The sequence below is a fragment of the Falco punctatus genome (assembly GCF_963210335.1).
Source record: "Falco punctatus genome assembly, chromosome: 3".
NCBI lineage: Eukaryota > Metazoa > Chordata > Aves > Falconiformes > Falconidae > Falco > Falco punctatus.
The window spans coordinates 27,589,050-27,610,603 of record NC_137582.1 but is presented as its reverse complement, the minus strand read 5'-3'; the positions used below and the strand labels follow the sequence as shown (position 1 = coordinate 27,610,603).

The following is a 21,554-nucleotide window of genomic DNA, read 5'->3' as shown; positions in this document are numbered from 1 at the left end:
AAAATATTAAGGTGATCAGAGAACTATGCTGGAATTCAACTAGGCCTTCTAGGCTGAAGGCTTGTCTTGCAGAAATATGAGACCTGTAATAACCATAATGTTGCTTAAGATGTTCCATACAAAAGGATTTTTTAAGCCTTTCCACTACTATGTAGTCTGTAACTACACTCCCTCCTACCCTGAGTTTATGCAAAAAAAAACCCAAACCAAAACCAAAAACAAAAAACCCCACAAACCTCTATTAGAGTAAACTTTATAGTTTAACTTTTTTTTAATCTGGAAATTGAGCACTTTGAGTACTTGCCTTCATATAGCATCCTGTTTAATGTATCTATTGATGCTAACAGCCATATGCATTTCTAGTTCTTACTCTTTCACTTGTCTTTTTCAGCGCTGCTTGTGCAAGATTCCTGGATCATTATGGCAAAATTATGGCTGTTTGGTGTTAAGAGGCCATAATTATCTCGTACATCTGGATGACTTACCTTACAGGGTTGATGCAGGAAGAGAAGCAGACCTGAAGAGCTATAAGTAGGATGGTGAGAAGCAGTGGAACAGATCAAGGAATAGACTGGTGCTGGCTATGTGCCAGTTGTACTAATAGTGCACTGTGCCAAATACAATTTTTACTTCCTGAAACACTGAGAAAATTGAGGGAGAATGTGCTGTCCAAAGCATGGCTTGTGACACAGCTGTAGTCCAGCCTTGCACAATTTGCAAAACCAGACTAATCTTCTGGAATGTGATTAAAAAATTTCAGCCTTGTCAGTTTAGCTTGGGTTGATGTAGTTACTGTTGAGTCATGATAACCTCTGATGTGAACCAACCCTGCTGCTTGGAATTTATTGGTTTTGGTGAAGAACTCTGAATGTAACCAGAGAGTTTTCAGTTCTGAAGTTCGTTTGGTTACAGTGTGGCATTGGTGTGGAGCTCTACTTTATGAGCCATGTCCAAAGGATCTCTTCATGTTCAAAGACCTTTGTGTACTATTGCTTTCAAACAGGCCCCCAAGTGGAGCAACTCAAAGGATCAGGATTCGCTAAAAATTTTACTAAAGGGATTATAACAGCATGCTGGAAAAAGGAATTGTAAAGTTAGAAGGATACTTAGAGGTTGTGTATTTGGATAGGAATTCCTTTTCCAAATTTCATGGGTGTGGTCTTACACAGAGATCTCAGTCTTGTCATCAAGTGGGGCATCCTCTTATCATTCCAATAGAAAGTCTGTTTTCCAAAAGTGAGTCTTGCTGTGACTTATAGAAACACGTTAGGTTGTAAAACCAGTGTAGGTATGGGCTGGGGCTCTCTGGTTGGAAGTCAGTTGTTTGGATTTTGCAGGTGGCATCTGCAGTCTGTCTGTTCAGAGGATCCCTGGCCATGGATTTGTACACTGTTGGGCTGTCTGCTATTGATTTCTCCCTTTTGGAAACCCTCAGGGTTAGTCTCCAACACTTTTTGTGGCCATCCACCAAAAATACATAATGCCACAGTACTCAGAGTAGGGTTTTTAAAACTACTTATTTAAATACCATAGTTGCCAAGTGGTAGCTCTGCTTGCAAGAAGTACTTGTACAAGTCTGTCACACGCCATCGCTGAAATGATTTAGATATTCAATTAAAGGAGCTGGACCTCTGTGCCTACATACCTGCTGATTAAAAAGGGATAACTTTTGTATATATTCTTATTTTAGGAAGGTATTACTTAAAGGCTGTTCTGAAGAAGTAACTTCTTTGATATGGAAATATTTAAATCAGTATTAATGATACAGACATATTTAAATCAGTATTAATAGCCTTTATGAATTTTAGCTGTTTCATGATAAAGCATTTGTGGAGTCATCAACATTTTATTTCTGTTTTATCATAGCCAGGCTGTGTAATGATACAGATATATAAGTAAAAGAATTTCTTTTATTCTGTGTATATTCTAGATATATAAAAAAAGCTAAACTTTCACTCAGGTTTCTGAGTTGTATATGGACATAGATAAAAATTTTAGATTTAACTACAAAAATTCCACAGGACTTGCTTTGCCATTGTTTATGTGTGTGTATTCTTTGCTCTGTTCACGGTAGCAGAATGCCCTGGCTTTTGGGACTGGGGGGAATTTTTTTTGTCCCCTCCCAGTCCAGAGGATCCAAGGCTGCTGTAATTCTGTATCTGCAAGCCCACAACAATACAAAACGGTCCCTGTGTGCACGCTTAGACACAGTATGAACAACGAACACATGGCCAGTCACAAATCAACACGGGGAGAGAGCAGTGCCTTTACTGGCACCTGTGTAAACACAGGCTGCGCTTGGGTGTTACAGCTCCACCCTATTCCTTCTCTCCAGATAGCCGGGACTGAAGTTCACCTGCTGGGGGTGCACCTGCAGTATGGGTTTCTGGTAGGTGCTGTGAGTCTGTGCAGTCACTGGCATCCAGCCTGTCTCTCCCAGTTGCTGGCCCCTAGACCTTCAAGTCCCTCCAGTAGCTCATCCCTATTGCTTTTGTCCCACTCATGGGCTAGTCCTGCTTGAAGTTTGCTAGCATTGGCACGTACATGCATACAAGACCAGTTAGCAATAGGGTGTAGTAGGACTATCAGAGGGACTGCAGTGATGAAGTGCATTGAAGCGTCATCGGTAAGCTGTCTGTCTGGGACAGGCCCCCTGGATCCTCTTTGTCGTTAGTCTTCCTATGCTTGTTCCTCTCCAGTCTACCTTAGTCTCTTACTTTGCATACCTTTGATACTTTCCTTAAGCATCCCGTAGTAAGTTTTGCATGTTGCTGCAATCCCCTTAAAAAATACTCCATAATAAATTTTAGGCAGTCCCCAAATTCTCTGTTCTGTCCCTAAATCCTCATCCCCCTGTATCCTGTAAGAAGTCTTATAGCCCTTTAGGTAATCCCTCGGTTTGCATGGCTTTTTAAGGAGTTTTCTACACTTGTTTTAGTGGGGTTTGCGCCGGGAACAATGACCTGAATTGTTGTCACTCGATGGTTTTAGGGCTAGGGAGTCAGTGTGCATTTTTTTCACTAATTGTTCTGATCCTTGCCATGGCTTTGCGGTTAATTTGCTTAGCCTTTAGTCAGGTAACCTAACATGCTCTGTTACATGAAAATACCTACGCAGTGCCTTCTGGTCCTAGTTACTGGACCAAGAATGTGGTGCCTGGAGTAGAATTCATCTTGCTTAACCTTAGATGTTTACAGTACAGACATGGTGAACAGCTTTGTACACCTGATCTCACTCTGTACTCCATGGAGATAGTTATTTTAGGGGATGTTTCTCCTATACTTCAGACATTTATATTATGATATATGCTATGTGTTCTTTTATAATTAACATTGTGATATGAAAGGTGGCTAGTTAACGTGGGAATGCCTGTTTGGGTTTGGACAGAATCGCATACAGAGGTGCTTTGGCTCAAGATGAGCAAAACCAGCGACAAGTGAACATTGTCTGGAAGGTTCTTGTCTGCCATTCGGTGTCACAAAAGTCTAAAAACGTTTGAAGGGAGATGAATGAGGTTCTGTAACTGAGGACAAAGAAACTCCTGTGGATAATAGTTTGTGGGAAACTTGAAGAGCCCAGTGTTATACTAGAGAAAGATGGAAAGGCATTTGAAGAAGAGGGACTTTAATTAGAAAGAAAAGGCTGTGATGTACTCACCTAGGACTTCAGGGGCTTTAGAAGGTATGAGAATAATTCTAGGACAAAATCAAAGATCATAGTTGAAATACCACCAACTAAAAACTGCTGAAAGTGTTGTTCCTTACTGTATTAAATGAAAAAAAAACCCCACCAAAACTTTCTCCAAGTTGAAGATCATGTTCCTTATACACACTTTGAAACAAACTTAAGGATGTATTTTCAAAGGTGATGAGTAATTACTGTTACACTGACTTTAAGCAGAGCTGCTGTTTTTCAGTGACTTGAAAGTTTGATCTGGCATCTCTATGAATTTTAGGATGTAAGTGGAAGATCTTGGGTTTTGAAGTTTTTCTATATGAATACATCTTGGTATACTTAGTGATTTCATTTTGTCCAAGATTGGAGCAATTTCAGCAGATACAAATGATGTGTTCTAAGTGGGTAGCTGGTTATGATGAGTTTATAGCATGTTGCATCATGTTTTCTACTTTTAGGGCTTGTGTGGGCAAAACCAAAGATCTTTCAGCAGACAAAGGAGCATTACTGATTATTAAGAAGATAAATGGATGGAGATGGTATTTTGACCGTTATTGTAAAAATGTGATTAAAAACCACAATATGATAGGAAACCACAGATTTAATATAGATTTAGTAGACATGCTGCGCTCACATATTTATTACAAGACTGATATCCAAGCCTCTAACTTGTATTCAAGCAGAGTGGAATTATTTGAAGATGTGACTTTTTTCTAAGAGCCTTATTGTGAAGTAAGACTTTTTTTTTTTTTTTTCAGCAACCTGAAAAATACCATTACTTTACAAAACAGCTTATGAAAGCTGTCATGGCGTAAGGTACGAGCGAACGGTGGGAGGTAGCAAGGGATGGGGGATTTGTTACATCAGTTAAGAGAGGCCATTGCATCAAACACCTGCATGAGACAAGTCCACTAGTTCATGATAGAGTCAAACCTCATCAACAGCTGCAGAGTCCCAGTGCTTTTACTGTCAGGGGCAAACATCCCTGGGTAGCTGGGCAGCAGCCTTTGGGCATGACTTGTTTCCCTTTCACTCTGTCCTGCAAGAACAGCTGTTTGCTGGTTTTCTGCACTTAGAGATAGAGGATAGAGATTAAATGGTACCTGAGGATGAAACCACTTGTTTGTATTTGTAAAATTGGTTTGATCAGAAGATACAGATTTTTGAGCATTATGGTTTTCATTCTTTTCTGGTTTTGCTCTTTCGACATCCCTGCTGCCCTAAACAGCACCTCAGAAATTCTTGCTTTCTCTATAGTCATCATTGACTTGGCTGTATCATTTAAAGGTATTTCTGTTTTCTGCTTAGCAAAAGCTTTCTTGAGGTGATGTCTACCATATAATACTATCTGGTAGAACATTACCCTGAATCCTTCCAGAAATGAAGATTGTTAAGCTCTGGAAGACCTATGGTCACTCTAATCGTTTGCAGATGCCTATGAATCTACACTATGGTGTGCAAAGTGTTTGAGATGTATTGAGGGAAAGGAAACCTGGTCCTAAAAATGCTTGGAGGATGAGAAGAGAGGAGAGCCAAAGGGGAAGGATTATTACCAGAATATAACATGGTTTTGCAAACTGGCCGAAAGGGTGGGGTTTGGCATGCAGGAGTCGGGGGAGCTGCAAGGCACAGATGGAAGAGGAAGGAGCATGTCAGCAGTTTTCTCACTCAGTTTGAGCAAAGATGATAGGGGAAAATCAATCTCTCTTACGCTATAAGAATGTAAGGCAAAATATCTAAAATGCCTATTTATATTTTTTTTTCCCCACAAATGGGATAATCCAGCATTTAAGTCTGAAGGCAAAAGATGCATTGGCTCAGCTGGATATCTAAAGGTATCATATTTATAGACCAGCTATTTCAGGAACGGAGCCTGTGTTCTTTTGCATCACTTAAGGCAAAATATAACCTTGGCAAACAAAACCACTGGCAATATTTGAAGTTGCATCATTCTCAAGTGAGTATTTAACATCAGAAAATGTTAGGACATTCGTGATAAGCCACTGTTTTTACATAATCCTGTCAGTTATGGCTGTCCGGTGGCTGCGGTACAATGTCTTGAACAGAAAATGTTCACTATCACAAGTAAAAGCAGCATGGAGTAGGTAACTGGATTATGATATTGATGTCAAACTGTGGAATAAACTTAATACAGTAATTGGGTGACTAAATGTGATTTGAAACTACGGTTTAATCAGAAGAGGGTTTTTCTTCCCCCAGGAATAAAAATAAAACCAGGAATCTCACTCAGTGACGGTTCTTCAAATGATGGCCAACACATAGTAATTTGCTTAAAAAGACAAATACCTTTATGGGTGTTGTGCCTTATTCTGTGGAGTCTTTTATGTAAACTGAGCTGTGTACATTGAAGAAATGTCTTAGTGAATTTTGGATGGAGTCAAAATTCAATTGGGTAGTTGTGCTAAGGGATGCATTTATGGTGGCAGACATGGAAAAATGTGGCAGAACAGATCAGAACTAAATATTCAGAAAAAAATATGTTTGAAAAGTTTTGTTAAAATGTTTGGTAACTGAAGACTTTATTCACAAGATGGGGAGAGCTGAAATAGCGTGCAGTGGGGTGCTAAACTAACCAGTTAAGTATTTCATCGAGAGATGCCTGGAGGAAGAAACTGCAGATCGGTCAGGTTCTCATTTTATCTGTCTTAATTCAACCCACTTTTCATATCAGAAGCATGAGTTCAGCTGCCTTTAAGCTGTACTATCAGAAGCCAGTGCCTTCACGGTTTTCAAATTTTCTTGCAGACCTGCTGCTGCAGTGATAATTTGCTGAAAATGTCCATCTGGTTTGCCTGGCTTTGGGGATGCCAAAGTTGAGGCATCTTGGGCCACCGTGTAAAGGCATGCCCAGTCCAAAACCAGGGCCCGCCTATGGCGTGCAACTACATCTTTCCGAGTAACCGAGGGGAATACCAATGCTGAAAGCAGTTTTCCATCCATTCCATCCTGACCTGTATGTATATGTTTAATGCATAGCTACAAAAGACTCCGAGCTTGTGGAGGGCGTTAGATTTCCCCGCTGGAGGCCAGCCATGGAAAAGCAAGGCTTTCCACTGGAGTCATTTGCACACAGATGGAATCGTGCAAAAGCTGCTGGTTTAGTAAGTGAGCTAATAACGCTTCTCAAGACTTCCCTCTTACGGAGCAATACAATCATCTGAGGTCACACTGGTTTTCACCACCTTTTGTTTTTTCCCTTTCTGACTTCAGGACATTTTATTCAGTTCTGACAGCGCTTTGCGGCATGTTTTTTATCAGTGTCTCCTGGAGGCAGATACCATCAGCAATATCCAGACCTACACGTGCGTGACCTGACCACAGAATTTCACTGTCTTGAAGATCTGTTATTTCCAAAATGTGGTAAATTCAGTATTAACTCCAAACTAACTTGTTAGAGATCTTGACGCATCTGGTGTCTTAATGAAAACTGCAAAATTTTCTGGGTATTGTACGGATTCACTGCAAAATCCTCTTGAAAGCTTTCTTGAAAGTCTGCGCTGTCTAGGTATGTTTGATGTGTGCTATGTGTTGCTGGTCTGCACTGGTTGTTCGGTGACAGTGCATACCCTGAAAAATACGATCAGTGTAAGATTAGGCTGCCAAAAGTAATCTGTTGTTCTTAAAGTACTTGAAGATGCAGCAATGTTGCAAATCCAATTCAGCAAAAGTATGTAGAAGAATTTTCTGGAGAGGACTGTGGTGCTATGTCAGTTTTACAGTCACTGTGAACGTGTCTTTCAGATAGTTTTGGTTGGGTTTTTTTTTAAGGTTTTTCCTCTGTGTTCTACAGAGGATTCATTCTCTTGTGCTCAGTTCAAGATTTAGAGCACCTTTCTTGTGTCCCTTTTGCTGCCTTCTGAGCAGATCTGATCTGTTTTACACCACACTATGCCTTCCAGTTCTTGATTTTTAAGCTACTTTCAGCTTAATGCAAGATTATTTTCTCACAGTTATTGTCATTTTAATTACCCAAATTGGTTGTATTTTTCAGGTGACAGGGCAGTTTCAGTATGCAGTGAAAAGTCTCCTCTTCTGGTGGTAATAATATTTCCTCATTTGTCTTTTTATTAATTAATCCTAGCTGTGATTAAAATCACCTGCAAGCACTTTGTGGTTGGAAGGCAATCCTCAGAAGCTCCCTTTCTTCTGCCTGCCAATATGGTTTCTTCATAACCATTTTTACCATTTTTAATGGCATTTTGGCCTGAGCATGTGGGAGGTTCTGCTTTGCCAGTCCCTCTCTGATGATGCCACTCTGTAGCATTGTGGTGACCCACCCCTCCCTTTTCTAGCCATTGAAAAATACCTGAAAATTCTTAGTTCTACTAACATATTATACCAAAGATCCTCAAAATTTGTTTATATGAAAGCTGAAAGTTATGCCTGTCTGTGAAAAACTTGTTTTTTGAGAACTGACATTTAAATTCCATACATTTGAGTGATTTTCTCATTTGCTGCTTCTGCAAGTATTTGCTTTAGATTTATTTTCACAGTGGCAGCACGTATGTCATACATGCTGTCAGCACATACAACTTGGACACCCAAACATTCAGAGGAACAAACTACAATTTCTGTACGTTAAAACCTGGAATGCCTGTGTTTCTACAACCAGTCTGATGTGATTTTGCAGGCAGAAGAGCATGTTCTTGCCATCAATGGATAATTTAGTTATCAAAGTTGGATGAGTTTTTCATCGCTGCTGCTGTGTGAACAAATTCCAGGTCCCCAGGTCATGTTCAGCCCGTAATTAGTTGTCCCTACTCTCCCATTCATGCCCGGCCATGTCAATGAGGGCGTGCTGCTGCTAATGAGGTTCTATAAGATGCTTTAGAAAGTGGTTTTGTATTGTAGTAGCACTTGGAAGGTTTTCATCCTCACCTACTACCTTGAACTGTGTATCTGCTCCGTTGCTGTTAATTGGCTCTTCGTCTGTCTCGCAGGGCTCTTTACATGATGTCACTCGTGATCAGTGCAACTCTCCCTCCCTCCAGCTGGGGAACCTGAGTAGTTCATGATTTTATTATTGTTCTTCAACTTGATACAGTCTGTTCCTGACCATCTGTACCCACTCATGCTGAGAATATCAATACTGTAATTTTCCATCTCCCTCATAACTTGAGCTGTTTTTCCAGCTTGCAGCACTGTATGTACATGCCAGGATCTTATACATAACATGGAGTGACTCTGGAGCAGCAGCCCACCTCAAGGTTCGAGCTCCTTGCTGAGGCAGGATTGGATTGGTGCTTGTTGCACGGATTCATTTGGGACTGTCCGCTAATCTGAGGAACTGAGATGGAAATTGTCATGGAGACAAAGTGAAGACTTAGCCAGTAATATTTTTTAAAGAGAAAGGTGGTCAGCCTTGCATCCAGCTCCCACGCTTGAAGAATTGAGAGAGAAATTTCTGTCTGGCCTCTATCTTTGATGTACCCAGCCTTGGTAGACCTCTCAGGAGCTTACATAATCCTGCTGACATAACTCTTTGGATCAGAGTCTCCTAAGCAACCCAACAGCAAGGTACTAGTTTCAGAAATGGGGAAAAATACAGGTTTGCCTCTGTGTGGGGTGTGTGCGCGCGCGTGTGTGTGTACTCTGCATAATTCTGGCAATTTGTATTCTGGTATACTCAGAATTAAGCAGGTTAATTTAGCTATTCCTCTATTTGTTCATATCTGGTGCTTAGAGGATTTTGAAAATCCTATTCTCAGCCATCAGCTAATTTCATTTACATAGAAAAAATACTACAACAGTTACATGTTTTCTGGTGGGTTATTTTGTTGGGTTTTTTTTTAAATGTTTTCTTCTTCACATAATGTCTTGAGGTAAAACGCTTCTAAATGGCATGTGATTTATTTAATATATCTGATATATCAAAGATAAATCTGATAAATCAGGTCCTTTCAGTATTTAACTACTGCTTCAGGTCCTGCAGACACCTATATTTGTGTGTGTGTGTGTGAGAATATGAGGGCAAGTACAGGTGCGTAATGGATTATACCAGGAGTTGTCAATGATGTTATAAACCACAGGAGTGAAGTTCAGATAGTTTATGGTCCAGTTAACACAAACTGTCAACAGAATTAGATCTCCATAAAACAAAATTTGTCTGTTGCTTATTTTCTATATGTGTTTATGACTCATGAATCTATGCCCTGTAGAAATTTCTATTCCTTCTTGAGTCATGCAAATGTTGCTTCCTATCACCTCGGATCTTGCTGTCCCCAGTGATCAGCTCTGTTGCACCCGGCTCTGTTGTCATGTATTTTTTACTTCGCGTAACATCACCATTTTGGGAAAAAGAATGTTGTGTTGATTCTTCTTTTTCAGAAATAAGGTAGAATTCATTGTATCAAAATTGAAGAAGTACAAAGGGCAATCAGTATATACATGATGTAGAACCAAATGGGAAAAAAGTGAAACACAAACAGAATACTTTACGCTACTTCCTTCATGCTACCTTCATCCTGCTTCTGAGAGTGAAGGTCTGACCACAGCAAAACATCATTGATAAATATGTGTAGGCATCATCAGGTAGAGAGACAATATATTCCTCCCTATGAAAGGGCTTAGTCAGGTACTGAACAGGTTTACCTTTTCCTTTTTTAAGCTGTTCTGTGGAAGAGTGAAGCAAAGCTGAGACGTTTTTGCATATGCTTCTCATCCTATGTACTGATACAGGAAAATACATGACATGAGGCAATGGAATTAAATAGTTGCATTATAAATACATTAATAGAATGTTTGAAAGCCTAAGATACTACATCATGTGGACAAAGTCACAGGAGGCAACTTTCTGACTAGAAACGAGAAATGGATCCTTGTGAGAGAAGCAAGCAGCCATGTGTCCAATATGTCCTGGTTGCTTTCAGGATGTCAGTCGGCAGTGTCGTCGCTATCTGGCCCGCAGCCGTCTGCTACTACAGGTTAGATGCAGCTTTTCTGTTTTAAAATCTTAGGCTGCATCTGCTGAAGGATAGAAGAAATCTAACTTTTTCTTCTGTAACAGAAAGGCTGAGGTGTTGAGCAAGCGAAGTGCTTTCAGTAATAGATTGGCAAAATCCGACTGCCTCTTTTGAAGTGAGGTTGTCAGTGTTCTGCTGCAGGTAATGGCCTGAGTGACTTTTTTTATTATTTTATTGAAGTGAGTTGTCTTTGAATGCAGATCAAATGTCTCATCTGTTGGTCAGTGAAGGGCGACACAGCTGGTGGAAAAAAGGGCTGGAAGCAGTGTCTTGTGAGGAGCGACTAAGGGCTTTCGGCTCGTCTAGTTTGGGGAAAAGGAGGCTGAGGGGCGACCTCATTGCTCTCTGCAGCTTCCTGAGGAGGGGACGTGGAGAGAGAGGTGCTGATCTCTTCTCCCTGGGGTCCAGCGACAGGACGTGTGGGAATGGTTCAAAGCTGCATCAGGGGAGCTTCAGACTGGACATTAGGATGCGTTTGTCTGCCAAGAGGGGGATCAAACACTGGAACAGGCTTCCTAGAGAGGTGGTTGTTGCCCCAAGCCTGTCAGTGTATGAGAGGCATTTGGTTGGTGCCCTTAATAACATGCTTTCACTTTTGTTCAGGCCTGAACTGGTCTGGCAGTTGGGCTAGATGATTGTTGTAGGTCCCTTCCCACTGAAATAGTCTAATCCATTCTAGTCTGCTAAAGACATCGTTGGTAAAGCTTGCAACCTGGAGAACGGATCCGTGGCCTGTATAGTTAGGAAAAACAAGGAGGGAAACCCCCTAGGTCACCACTTTAAATTATTATTTCCTTGGAGAAGGCAGGTTGCCAGTTTCATTAAAACTGGATGACCAGAAAAACAATCCATTTTTGATGCCAGTTTGTCAAATGCTGACTTGTCCTACACTCCTTTTGGGGTGCAGTGTTTTTTACATAAGAAACAATGCTTTATTTCCATATATAACTCATTTTTCTGTATCTTTTATAACTGAGTTTTGGACGTGGGTGTGTTACAAGCTTCTCTTCATGTTTTTTGAACTGCTGACAGCCATTAATGCTTTTGAAAATAATAGTGAATGACGGGTGAATACCTATGAAATCCATACTATCACCAGCAAAATACTGTCAATTGTTATTGATGGTTTCTTGCTTGCTAGCCTTTGAAATAGCTGGCACGGGGAGAATATGCACATAGAAAGGTGTGCACTCATCAGAACAGCTTGTATTCAAAACAGAAATATAGGAAAGAATGCACCCAGATAACTAGAGGAAATTATTTAGATATTTACTGTCAACATACGGGTGGAAAAAAACCCAGATTATTAATCTAGCCACTTTTATGGAAAGAAGTACAACAGGACTGAGACAAGCGTTGTAGGGCCAGGGCTGCATTACTGAAGTAACTATAAACATCTGACCCTCTGTGCAGCTGGAGGCCTTCTTGCTTTTGCACATGCAACAGGTTTATGGCCCCCCTAAATTAATGTGTTGAACAAATTCAATGCACTGTGTGGTCAGTGCTAGAAAGCTTCAATGCCTGCTCATTTTGCTCTGTGGAAGAGCATGTAAATTTGCTGTGGAAAAATTGCCTGTGCAAAAGTAGAGATTGGGCTGGGAAGCCTTTCTGTGCAAGTGCATCTTGTTTGGGCTTTGTAGTATGTCAGCTTTGTAGCGCTAATCTGAATAGTAGCATGGTGGTTGATGAAATGCGGGGTAAGCAGTTCTGGCTCAGTGTTGTGTGCTTCCTAGGTATTAGGGTAGTTACTGGTTCTGTTATTTTCCTTTCCAATTCATAAAGCCTCTGCTTTTGAAAGTGTCATACACTAATTTTTATAGTGGATGTAGTCCCTTGTATAAGAGACAAGGCAGGCTTTAACAGCTGATAGTTTGAAGTATTGTCTGACTATGGGATTCCTTGCACAGTGAGAGTGAAATAACTCCCTTTAAATTCAAAGAAAGAAATTATTTTTTTTTAATACCTCTTTGAAACGCAAGATGAAATGTCAAAAATTAGCTCATATTTTATTACCCTTTCCCTTCCATCCCTTCCTTCACAAGATAGTTCTTCATAGAGAATTCTTTTTTTCTGTCCACTGTGAAAACAGATAATGTGTCCAGGCTGCTTCTTCTACCTCAGTATCATCAGGAAAAGCTGGAAATAAAAATATAAAGTTATCTTGCAGTAATGTTCTAAATATCTTTTCTGTGTCATCAATCCTAACATACACTTCCACGTCAATTTGTAAGATAGTGTAGCCTAGGGAAGGTAATGGTTGTACTCAAAGGTTGTCTATTTTCCTAGACTAATAGTGCTAGTAAAAATAGCCAGGCTTCTGTGCACATGAATCCCTTCTCAGAACGTTTTGATTTCCTACTTATTAGGACATTGTTATGAATGTAATTATGTTAATGTAGCTAGTGAATGAATCTTGTTTTAATCATACTTGTGCTTTTGAGTATGGCAGAATCCTGGTCCGGAGAGCAGAACACAAAGCAGGCATCGTGTTACTATGAGTTTGCTGACTCTTATTTGGCCTAATGCAATTTTTCCCTTAGCCTAGTAAAATGCCAAAGCTGATTAATGTTGATTAATACTGTTCTTCATAAACTTTTCATGCTGCACAGTTTGATTTTATCTGAGGTATGTCAACTAGTATCATGGGGAGTTTTTTCAGGAAAACAGTACTAGAAAGTGTCAAGTAAGTGCTAATGATCTCAATACACAAGAAAGAAATCGCTTACCAATTAGACTTTAGCTTTTGTCATTCTAGTGCCTTCTGTCTCTGGAGTATAAAATGAACTTTCACAAAATACTGGCTCCTTTCTTCATGTGCCAGAGCTAAAACTGTAATGAAAGAGTGTTTGCTTGAACAAAAAAAAAATGCCTGTACCTTTATGCCTTTAGAAGCAGTTTAGTGTGCTACTGCTTCTGCCTTCACCTATTATTTGAATTAATTGAACTTCCTGATTAATTTTCTGGTCATTTGGCAAATGTGAAACCTAGATAGGTAGACTTCTAGATAGAAAATACCATATGCTTAGGTTTAATTATCATCCCTTTCTGGCATGTTTTCATTATCAAAGCTGCTGTATTCCAGGTCTGTGAGAATTAACCTTAGTTGAAAACCCAAACAGCTAAAGCCCACTAACTGCCTTTGGCTTTTGAGGAAAACAAGAGTCAAAGCAGTGTTTTCTTTCTCTCACCAACAGAGAGGCTACAACTTAAATCGGGTGCAGTGAAAAGAGGACCTCAGTAATGGGCTTTGATGTGGATGGATGTTACCTTGAGAACTTCCTGCTCATCTGTTACTTTGAGAAAAGCTTAAACTTCTTTTCCAGCAATGCTCCTCTGCCTCCAAAACCCCCTCTGTCTTTTTTTTTTTTTTTCCTTCAAAGGTCAATTTAATCCCATCTTACAATAATGTCCATGGAAAAAATAGTCACCTTCCACTTATCTAGTGTCGCTACCTGTATCTTACTGCTGTCTCCTCATTTCAGCCCACTGCATTTGTCTGAGTTACCCACACACTGCATTTTGTCTATGACTCTTCGAGCTTTCTGTGGCAACAGGCTGTTGTCTGTGCTATTTTCTCTATCAGTATCTAGGGCACTAGACTCTTTGTACATGAGTAGGCTTTCTAGGCATCACTGTAATAATAATAATAATAATTCAGGATATTATTACTGCTTTTAATAGTGAATAATGAACTGAGAGACAGAATGACATAGTAGACTCCATAAAAAAACACCAACCAACCAACCAAAAAAGCCCCCTGCTATTTCTTCTCAAGCAGCTTGAGTTTCAGAAAGGTAGGAGTAGTTAGGGAAGAGGGATAGAAGGCAGCAAACAAGGAAGGCAATGCTGCATCCATACCTTACAGGAACACACGATAAAGTTCTAAGCACCTTCTGTGCCAATGTGAGCCTGTGCTTTTTCAGTTGAATAATGTCTATATACTTGTTATTTTGGATTTTGAAACCCGTTTAGTATCTGTCAACTCGAAACAGTTAAAAAGAAACCAAAGTGCCCAAGTTGGGGACAACTTTTAGTACCGACGAAGGTATTAAATACCAATGCATGGACTGTGAGCAACCAGTATAGACCCTTGTATGGGTTTGGATTCTTGAAAATTAGCTGGACAATAGCTACACTGCTGAAAACAAAATCTTGGACTTATTGCTGTGAGGGCCTGTTAGGGTACAGGAATTAACTTACTGCCCAGTTACTAACTACTTAGTTATCACATTGGTGGCACAGGTCAGGAAGCAAACAGCAATGTATAACTGAAGAAATTTCATTACACAGAAATATTTAGCCTTTCAAAAATCCCTCCTTTGAGTTTCAACAAACTGAACCACAATCAAAATAGAATTGCCAAATTTAGGCAGAAAATATTAAGTTTAAGATCCTGTGAAGACTTTTACCTACACCTTTAGTTTGGCATAATACGTGTTACACTTAGTTCAGTCAGAATATTTCAAACTGAGCCTGTAAACAGAATTTCATGAATGAGACATGATAATTTTTTAGAAGTGATCATATTTATGAGCTTATGAACTGTACGTCTGTGTATAATTGCTCTGAAAAAACATCCCAAGTCCTAGAAATAGTGTTTATCAAGTATCCCATTCAATAGATTCATAGGCTAGTTTGGGTTGGAAGGGACCATTAGAGGTCACCTAGTCCAACCCCCCTGCCATGGGCAGTGATCTCTTCAACTAGATCAGGTTGCTCAGAGCCCCATCCAATCTGATCTTGAACGTTTCCTGGAATGGGACATCTGTCACCTCTCTGGGCAACCTGTCCCAGTGTTCCACCACTCTCATCGTAAAAAAATTCTTCCTTACCTCTGGTCTGAATCTACCCACCTTTAGTTAAAAACCATTACGCCTCGTCCTATTGCTACAGGCCCTGCTAAAAAGTCTGCCCCTGTCTTTCTTATAAGCCTCCTTTAAGTCTTGAAAGGTCTCCCCAGAGCCCTCTCCCACGTCTCTCAGCCTTAAAATGGAAAACAATGCAACCGATCTGAGCCTTTCTTCAGTTTCCAGCCAACTGTGCTTATAGAACACCTGCATGCCAGGGCCTCTCCCACACTCCATTTCAAAACACAACCTGGATGCTCCTCAGTCCACTGAGAAAAGGCAAATCGACCTCTTGCCACCCAAGCTGATTGATGAATAAGGCTGAAACTCCTCCATACCCTAGCGGCTACCATAATGCTGATGGCAAGCCCCCACTCCTCTAATCCAAAATGTTTTTTCTAATGGTACTTTCTGAGCAGAGAAAGGGTTTGGGAGTGGGTAGGTTTAAGTTATGCTTTTCAGCACAGCTTGAGGACTTCCCCCTTCTTCTGAGTCTGTGAAGATACTGATCACACACATGGAGATGAAGAAGAAGTGGGGGGACTAGCTAAAAGACCAATGTTTTTCCATCTACTGCAGACAGATCACTTACAGCAGTGAAATTGGGAGGGGCTATTTTATCAAGTATAGTTGATGTAGGGGTATAGCAGGGCTATATAAACTATGGATAACCCTCTTTTATGAGAAATGAGAGTAACAAATGAAACTAACTTTTACCCACAATATCAAGCATTCTTCAAATTACTTATGGGGAAGTATCCAACTAAAAGAAATTTGCTTGGAGTAGAAAAAAGTTGCACAGACAGTAAGAAAAATCCTCCTGAAAGCAACCAAATGAAAAAGTAGGTGACGTTATAGAATACAATTAGCTTCCTCCATTAAGACAGGGGAAAGCTGGGAAATGTCCAATACTGCACCAGTAAACCAGTCTGTGATGGTTTGATAGCACTTAGTGTAGGACCCGAGACTCACAAATTGTTGCAGTATACATTTTTGTCCTTCCTCAACTGGAATTTGAGGAGTGCCTTGCAAAACACCTCTAGGATGAATCCTACAGGGTGCATTTCTTGCTGGTTGTACATCTGATTTGATCTATCTAGAGCCTGAGTACTGGGGGTTTCCAACCAAGAACATGTTTTTGATTTTCTTCATTCACTGATCCAGAACAGAATACTTAAAGTTCCTTGTATGTCAGCTAAAGTAAAGATGTTTTCAAAGTGAATGTTTCAACTTGGGACAGAAATAATGGAAAGAATTAGTCACACTGGATTTCTGCCTTATACAAAATATTATAAAGCCCATGTTAGTGTTACGTTTTCAGGAAAGAATTATGCTTGGCGTGCTTGAATGATGAATCTACCAACTCATTTACTCTTGTAGTTGCTATGAGGAAGGAAATGGGAGTGAGTATAATGAGACCTTTAATGAAAGACATTCTGTGGTGATATATAAAAGCAGGTTACAATACCACTGTTTCCTTGGGAACCTCTCTTGTCTAACAGAACTGGAAAGGAACATAAAATAAAAAAAGAGGATCAGCAAACTTGTGCTAATAAGCTTGCTGGTGTTAGTACATTTAGATGACTTAGAGAAGCCACCAAAAGAAAGTAGCATGTACCTTTAATATATGACTGGAGTGAATTTTCAGTTGCAGATTATACAGTGGAAGAACAATTTCAGCAGAAGAATGTAAAACACGGATGGGAATCTGTTTTTTTCAGAGTATGGTAGTGAGTATGGAACGAGAGCTGAGATGAACAGGAAGGGCAGGTACCTGGAGACATGTGAATGTGAAGGTCAGAATTCATAGATGAATTCCACACTGCTGTGGAAATTACAAATGAATGCTATTTAAAAATAAGCTTAATAAATGATCGTACTAATAGATAATATTTTGTCTTGTTGGTTGATTGTAGGTCGTTGTTGACACCATTACTCTGGAGTAGGTAAAGAAGTCTGTGCTCTGAATATGTTTTCATCAGTATGTCACCTGGATAATGTAAATAACAGTAACAGCATCAGCAACTTTGTGCAGGCGGACAGGAACGTGACCAAATAACATTTCAATTTAATTGCAGGAAAATGCAAGTAATCATAGGTGGAACTGATGGGGAGAAAGGAAGGTAGAAGCATAGAAAGGTCAAGTTGAGCCATTTCTTCAGTGAGTCACAGGATGTCTTCTGCTCTGAATCTGCTCTCTCTTTTCAAAGCAAATAGCTAGATAATATACAGGGATTACAGTTCCTGTTCCTGGATTTGTTTGTTTATAGTTACCTGCTTAATGGTACAGGATTTAGTAGGAACAAGGCAAATACCAAGGAGAAAAGAAAGCTCTTGAAATTCTACAATCATGATGAGAGCAGGTATTTGTAATTTGTGGATGAAAAATCACAGGCGCGTTGAAATGATTACAGAAGCAGGCACTGTAAATCCAGGAAGTTCAGAGGTAAATACCCATCGGAAAGAAATTCAGGTGAATGAAGCAATGCATAAAGAACTGTAGTGGTGTCTTGCAACCAAAATGATGGCCAGAATACTGCTAGCGTTTACAGTTGAGATGCGGCATGAAATATTTTCAAAACAACTGTGTAACCTGTCAGCATGGAGAGATTGCTTTCAGGTGGTCTGGTTCTTTTTAATTATTCTTAGAAGCGATTGAGTGATTTCTTTCTTTCCTCACTTCCTCAGGACAAAATGTAGTTTCCCAAAGGGATCAGTCCAGTTAATTCTTCCATTCAACATTTATAGATTGATAAGGACTATACTATCTTCAGTAATCTGATGACACGCAGCTCTACATTTCCTCCTCTTTATGACTTCGATGCTAGATTTATCTAGTGCCTGGAAGAAACAAGGAACTGGGTGAGAGCCAGCTGGCTAGAATCCAGTCCAAAAGGTGAAGGTGATGTGGACTGGAAGAGCAGAATGCTTTCAGGACCTGATGAAAAATCACACAGTTTATTTTACGAGGGTATCTGCTTAAATATAGTATGCTCAGTTTCTATACAATGGTTTATGTGTCCCACAAAGGGTCTATTATACGTAATTTTACATAAAAAAATGGAATGGGCTCCTTTCAGCTAAGGATGCCAATGACATTTCTTAGACAAAATTAAAACTTGATGAGTATGTGTGTGTGATAATAGGTATGGGTTAATGTGGAGACTTGCTTTACCACAGCCAACCTGTCATGTCCTTCTGGTGATCTGTTCTTCCAGAACTTGTTTGCCCAAACAAATGATGTCTGCAGCCCAGTATCACACACAGAACACTTTAGCTAGTGGATCTACATCCTAGACTTTATTCCTTGTGGAAATACAGCTAATGAAGACCAGGATACTTTCAGGAAGATGACTTTTGTCCCAGGCCTTTGCATCTGGTTATAAGTTGATGTCATAGTCCGTTAGAAATAGTGTCAGCTCCAGAAACGTATGGTCTGCGGTAGAGGTTTCAAACTGTCCAAACTAAACCTTACAAACCCTCTTTATTATTGCTACACCCACTTACGTGATATCCAACACCGATGTGAAAGAGACAGTATTAGGAGACATAACTCCTGCGAGTAGGTTGAAAACACAGATCTGGATCGAGTTATTTCTTCGGTGCTCTTGTATAGGTTATTTCCTGTTTATTTGGGCTGGATGGCGTTTTGGCCATTGTAGGAAATTATTTTTTGCCATCAAAATGACTGCTCAGGTGGGGGATTTAGAGTCAGGAAAAGTGTTTTGAGAGGTTTGTTCCACCACCATCCGGTTTCCAGGGTGGGAGGAGAACTTCCTTCACCGGCCTTGTCTCCTCGGTGTCATGATCCTGATCTTCTGGCTCAGAGGGACCTGTCCAGACAGACGCCGGGGAAGATCTCACACCTGGGGCTGGCAGAAGGGCACTCTAGCAGGGCGCTGTGGGGGCGACTGTGGAGCAGCAGTCCTGCTGGGCCGGGCCCGGTGGAGCCGGAGGGCGCCGCTCCCCGGTTCTCAGCCCGAACCGCTGACCGCGGCGTCGGGCCTCCGAGGGAACGGGCTGTGGCCCGCTTCGCCACTCGTCTTCCCCGCTGCTGCCTCCTCGCAGGGGCCGGCGCCCCCCGCCCTCCCCCCTCCAAGCTCTTTGGCGCCAGGGCTGCTCCCGGGGACCGACCCCTCCGAGCCGGTGCCCCTCTGCGCCCGCCCCCCCGGGCAGCCCCGGCGGCGGCGCAGGCTCTCCCCGCCCTCCCCCGCCCCCCCCGCGGCCGCCGGGCTCGGTCCTCCCAGCGCGTCGCCGGCGCCTTGGCTCCTCCTTGTCCTTCCTCGCGTGATTTTTATCGCGTCCATTTTTTGTGCGGGGATAAATAAATAAATAAGGGCCGCTGCCGCCCGGCGCCCCCCGCCTCCCAGCCCGCGCGGCGCCGCTAGGGGCGGCAGCCGGGCTCCGCGCCCCGCGCCGCTCAGGTAGGGGAGGCGGCGGGGCGATGCGGAGCCCCCGCCCGTGACTCCGGCTCCCCGCCATGCCATGGGTTAGGCGGACTCCATCTCGCAGCCGAGAGGGCACCAGCCAAGCGAGGCGGCGGCAGGAAGCGGCGCGGCCCGGCCGAGGAGCGGCGGAGGGAGGCGGCGGGCGGCGTGCGCGGCGCCCCGCGGGCCCCTCCATGGACGGCGGCGAGGAATTATGAGCCGCGGCCGGCGGTCGGGACCGGCGCTCGCCCGCTGGGGCTTCCCCCGCTGCGCGCCCCGGGGCGCCGGGGCTCCGCTCTCGCACGCCCCCCGCCTCGCCCCCACTCTCCCCCTCCCCGCCCCCGGCAGCCGCTGCCCCCGTCTCCTGTGTCGTGTCCCGTCCCCCCCCCCTCCCCGTCCCCCCGCCGCTGGCTCCGTCCCCCCGTCCCCGCCAGGAGCTCGGGGTTAGGATAATCTCGCTCGCACCCAAACCACAGCGCTCCCGCGGCTAATCCTGCCCTTTCCCCTCTCCCTCCCCACCCCGCCTCCGGCCCTTCCTCTCCCGGCGCTGCCCGCTCCCCTCCCCGCTCCCCCTGCTCTCCCCCTGGGCCCCTCCGTCCCCGTCCTCCCCGCTGCCCCCGGCGCGCCGGCGGCCGGGCAGGTGAGTGCGAGGTCGGGGCCGCCGGCCACCCCGCCCCTCCCCGGCGGGGCCGTCATTAGGCTGCCGGTTGATTACAGGGTATTGATTTGTATGTGCTTCTCCCGGCGCCGGCGGCGGCCGCTCCCGCTGGTGCCGCCGCGGCCGCTGGAGTTCGGGCAGCGCTTCCCGTAGCGGCGGTGAGCTCCCACCAAACATGTCGGCTCCCGCCGGGCCCCGGGGCGGCCCCGCTGCTCCTCAGCCTCCGCCGGCTGCTCAGCCCGAGATGCCCGACCTCAGCCACCTCACGGAGGAAGAGCGGAAGATCATTCTGGCCGTCATGGACCGCCAGAAGAAGGAAGAGGAGAAGGAGCAATCCGTGCTCAAGTAAGGGCGGGCGCATCCCTTCCTCGTCCTCCCAGCCCACGGCCGGGCGCGGAGGTCCCTTTCCCGGGCTCGGGGGCGGCACGGCCGCGGCGGCCGAGAGGAGCCGGGCGGCCGGGGGCGGGCAGGGGCGTCTCTCGCCCGCCGGCCGTGCCCCGGCGGCTGGTCGGCGCCGGGCGGGTGTGGGGCGCGGCGGGGGGGACCTGCCGCCGCGGGAGCGGGCAAGCACGGGGCCGGGAGGCCGCCGGGGCGCCGCGGCCCGGGCTCGCCGCCTGCCTCAGCCGCGTTCCGCCGGGCGGGCGGCAGCGCGGCGGCCCCGGCCCCGCACGCCCCGGCGCTGGCGGGGGCAAGGCGCCCAACATGGCCGCACAGGTGCCGTTCTCACCCGGCGTGTGCCATCAGGAGGAAGGGGGGTGGGGGGTGGGTCGCGGCGGCGGTTGGCGCCGCCGGAGGGGGCGGATCGGCGGCATCGGGCCCCGTCCCGGGGGCGCGGCGGGCTCCGGGCTGGCGGCGGCGGCCCTGCCCGGCGCTGGCGCGGCCGCCCGGGGCGGAGAGGGACCGCCGGGGCCTAGGCTCCGGCCGTCTCGCTGGGTGGGTTTGCCACAGCCGCCATCTTCCCCCG

At 44.0% G+C, this 21,554-nt stretch overlaps 1 protein-coding gene across 34 annotated transcripts in view; it reads left to right on the top strand.

Annotated features, from left to right (window-relative positions):
* The first annotated feature begins 32 nt into the window (after nucleotides 1-32).
* Nucleotides 33-21,554, top strand: part of RIMS2 (regulating synaptic membrane exocytosis 2) — a 511,335-nt gene continuing 489,813 nt past the window's right edge. For 32 of the 34 annotated variants that reach the window (XM_080377978.1, XM_080377985.1, XM_080377997.1 and 29 more), the window contains exon 1: nucleotides 33-20,935. In XM_080377978.1, the coding sequence (XP_080234104.1) occupies nucleotides 20,766-20,935 (170 nt within the window). In that variant the 5' untranslated portion in view covers nucleotides 33-20,765. The remainder of the gene's footprint in view (nucleotides 20,936-21,554) is intronic. The other 2 variants (XM_080377968.1, XM_080377979.1) reach the window with 2 other exon arrangements.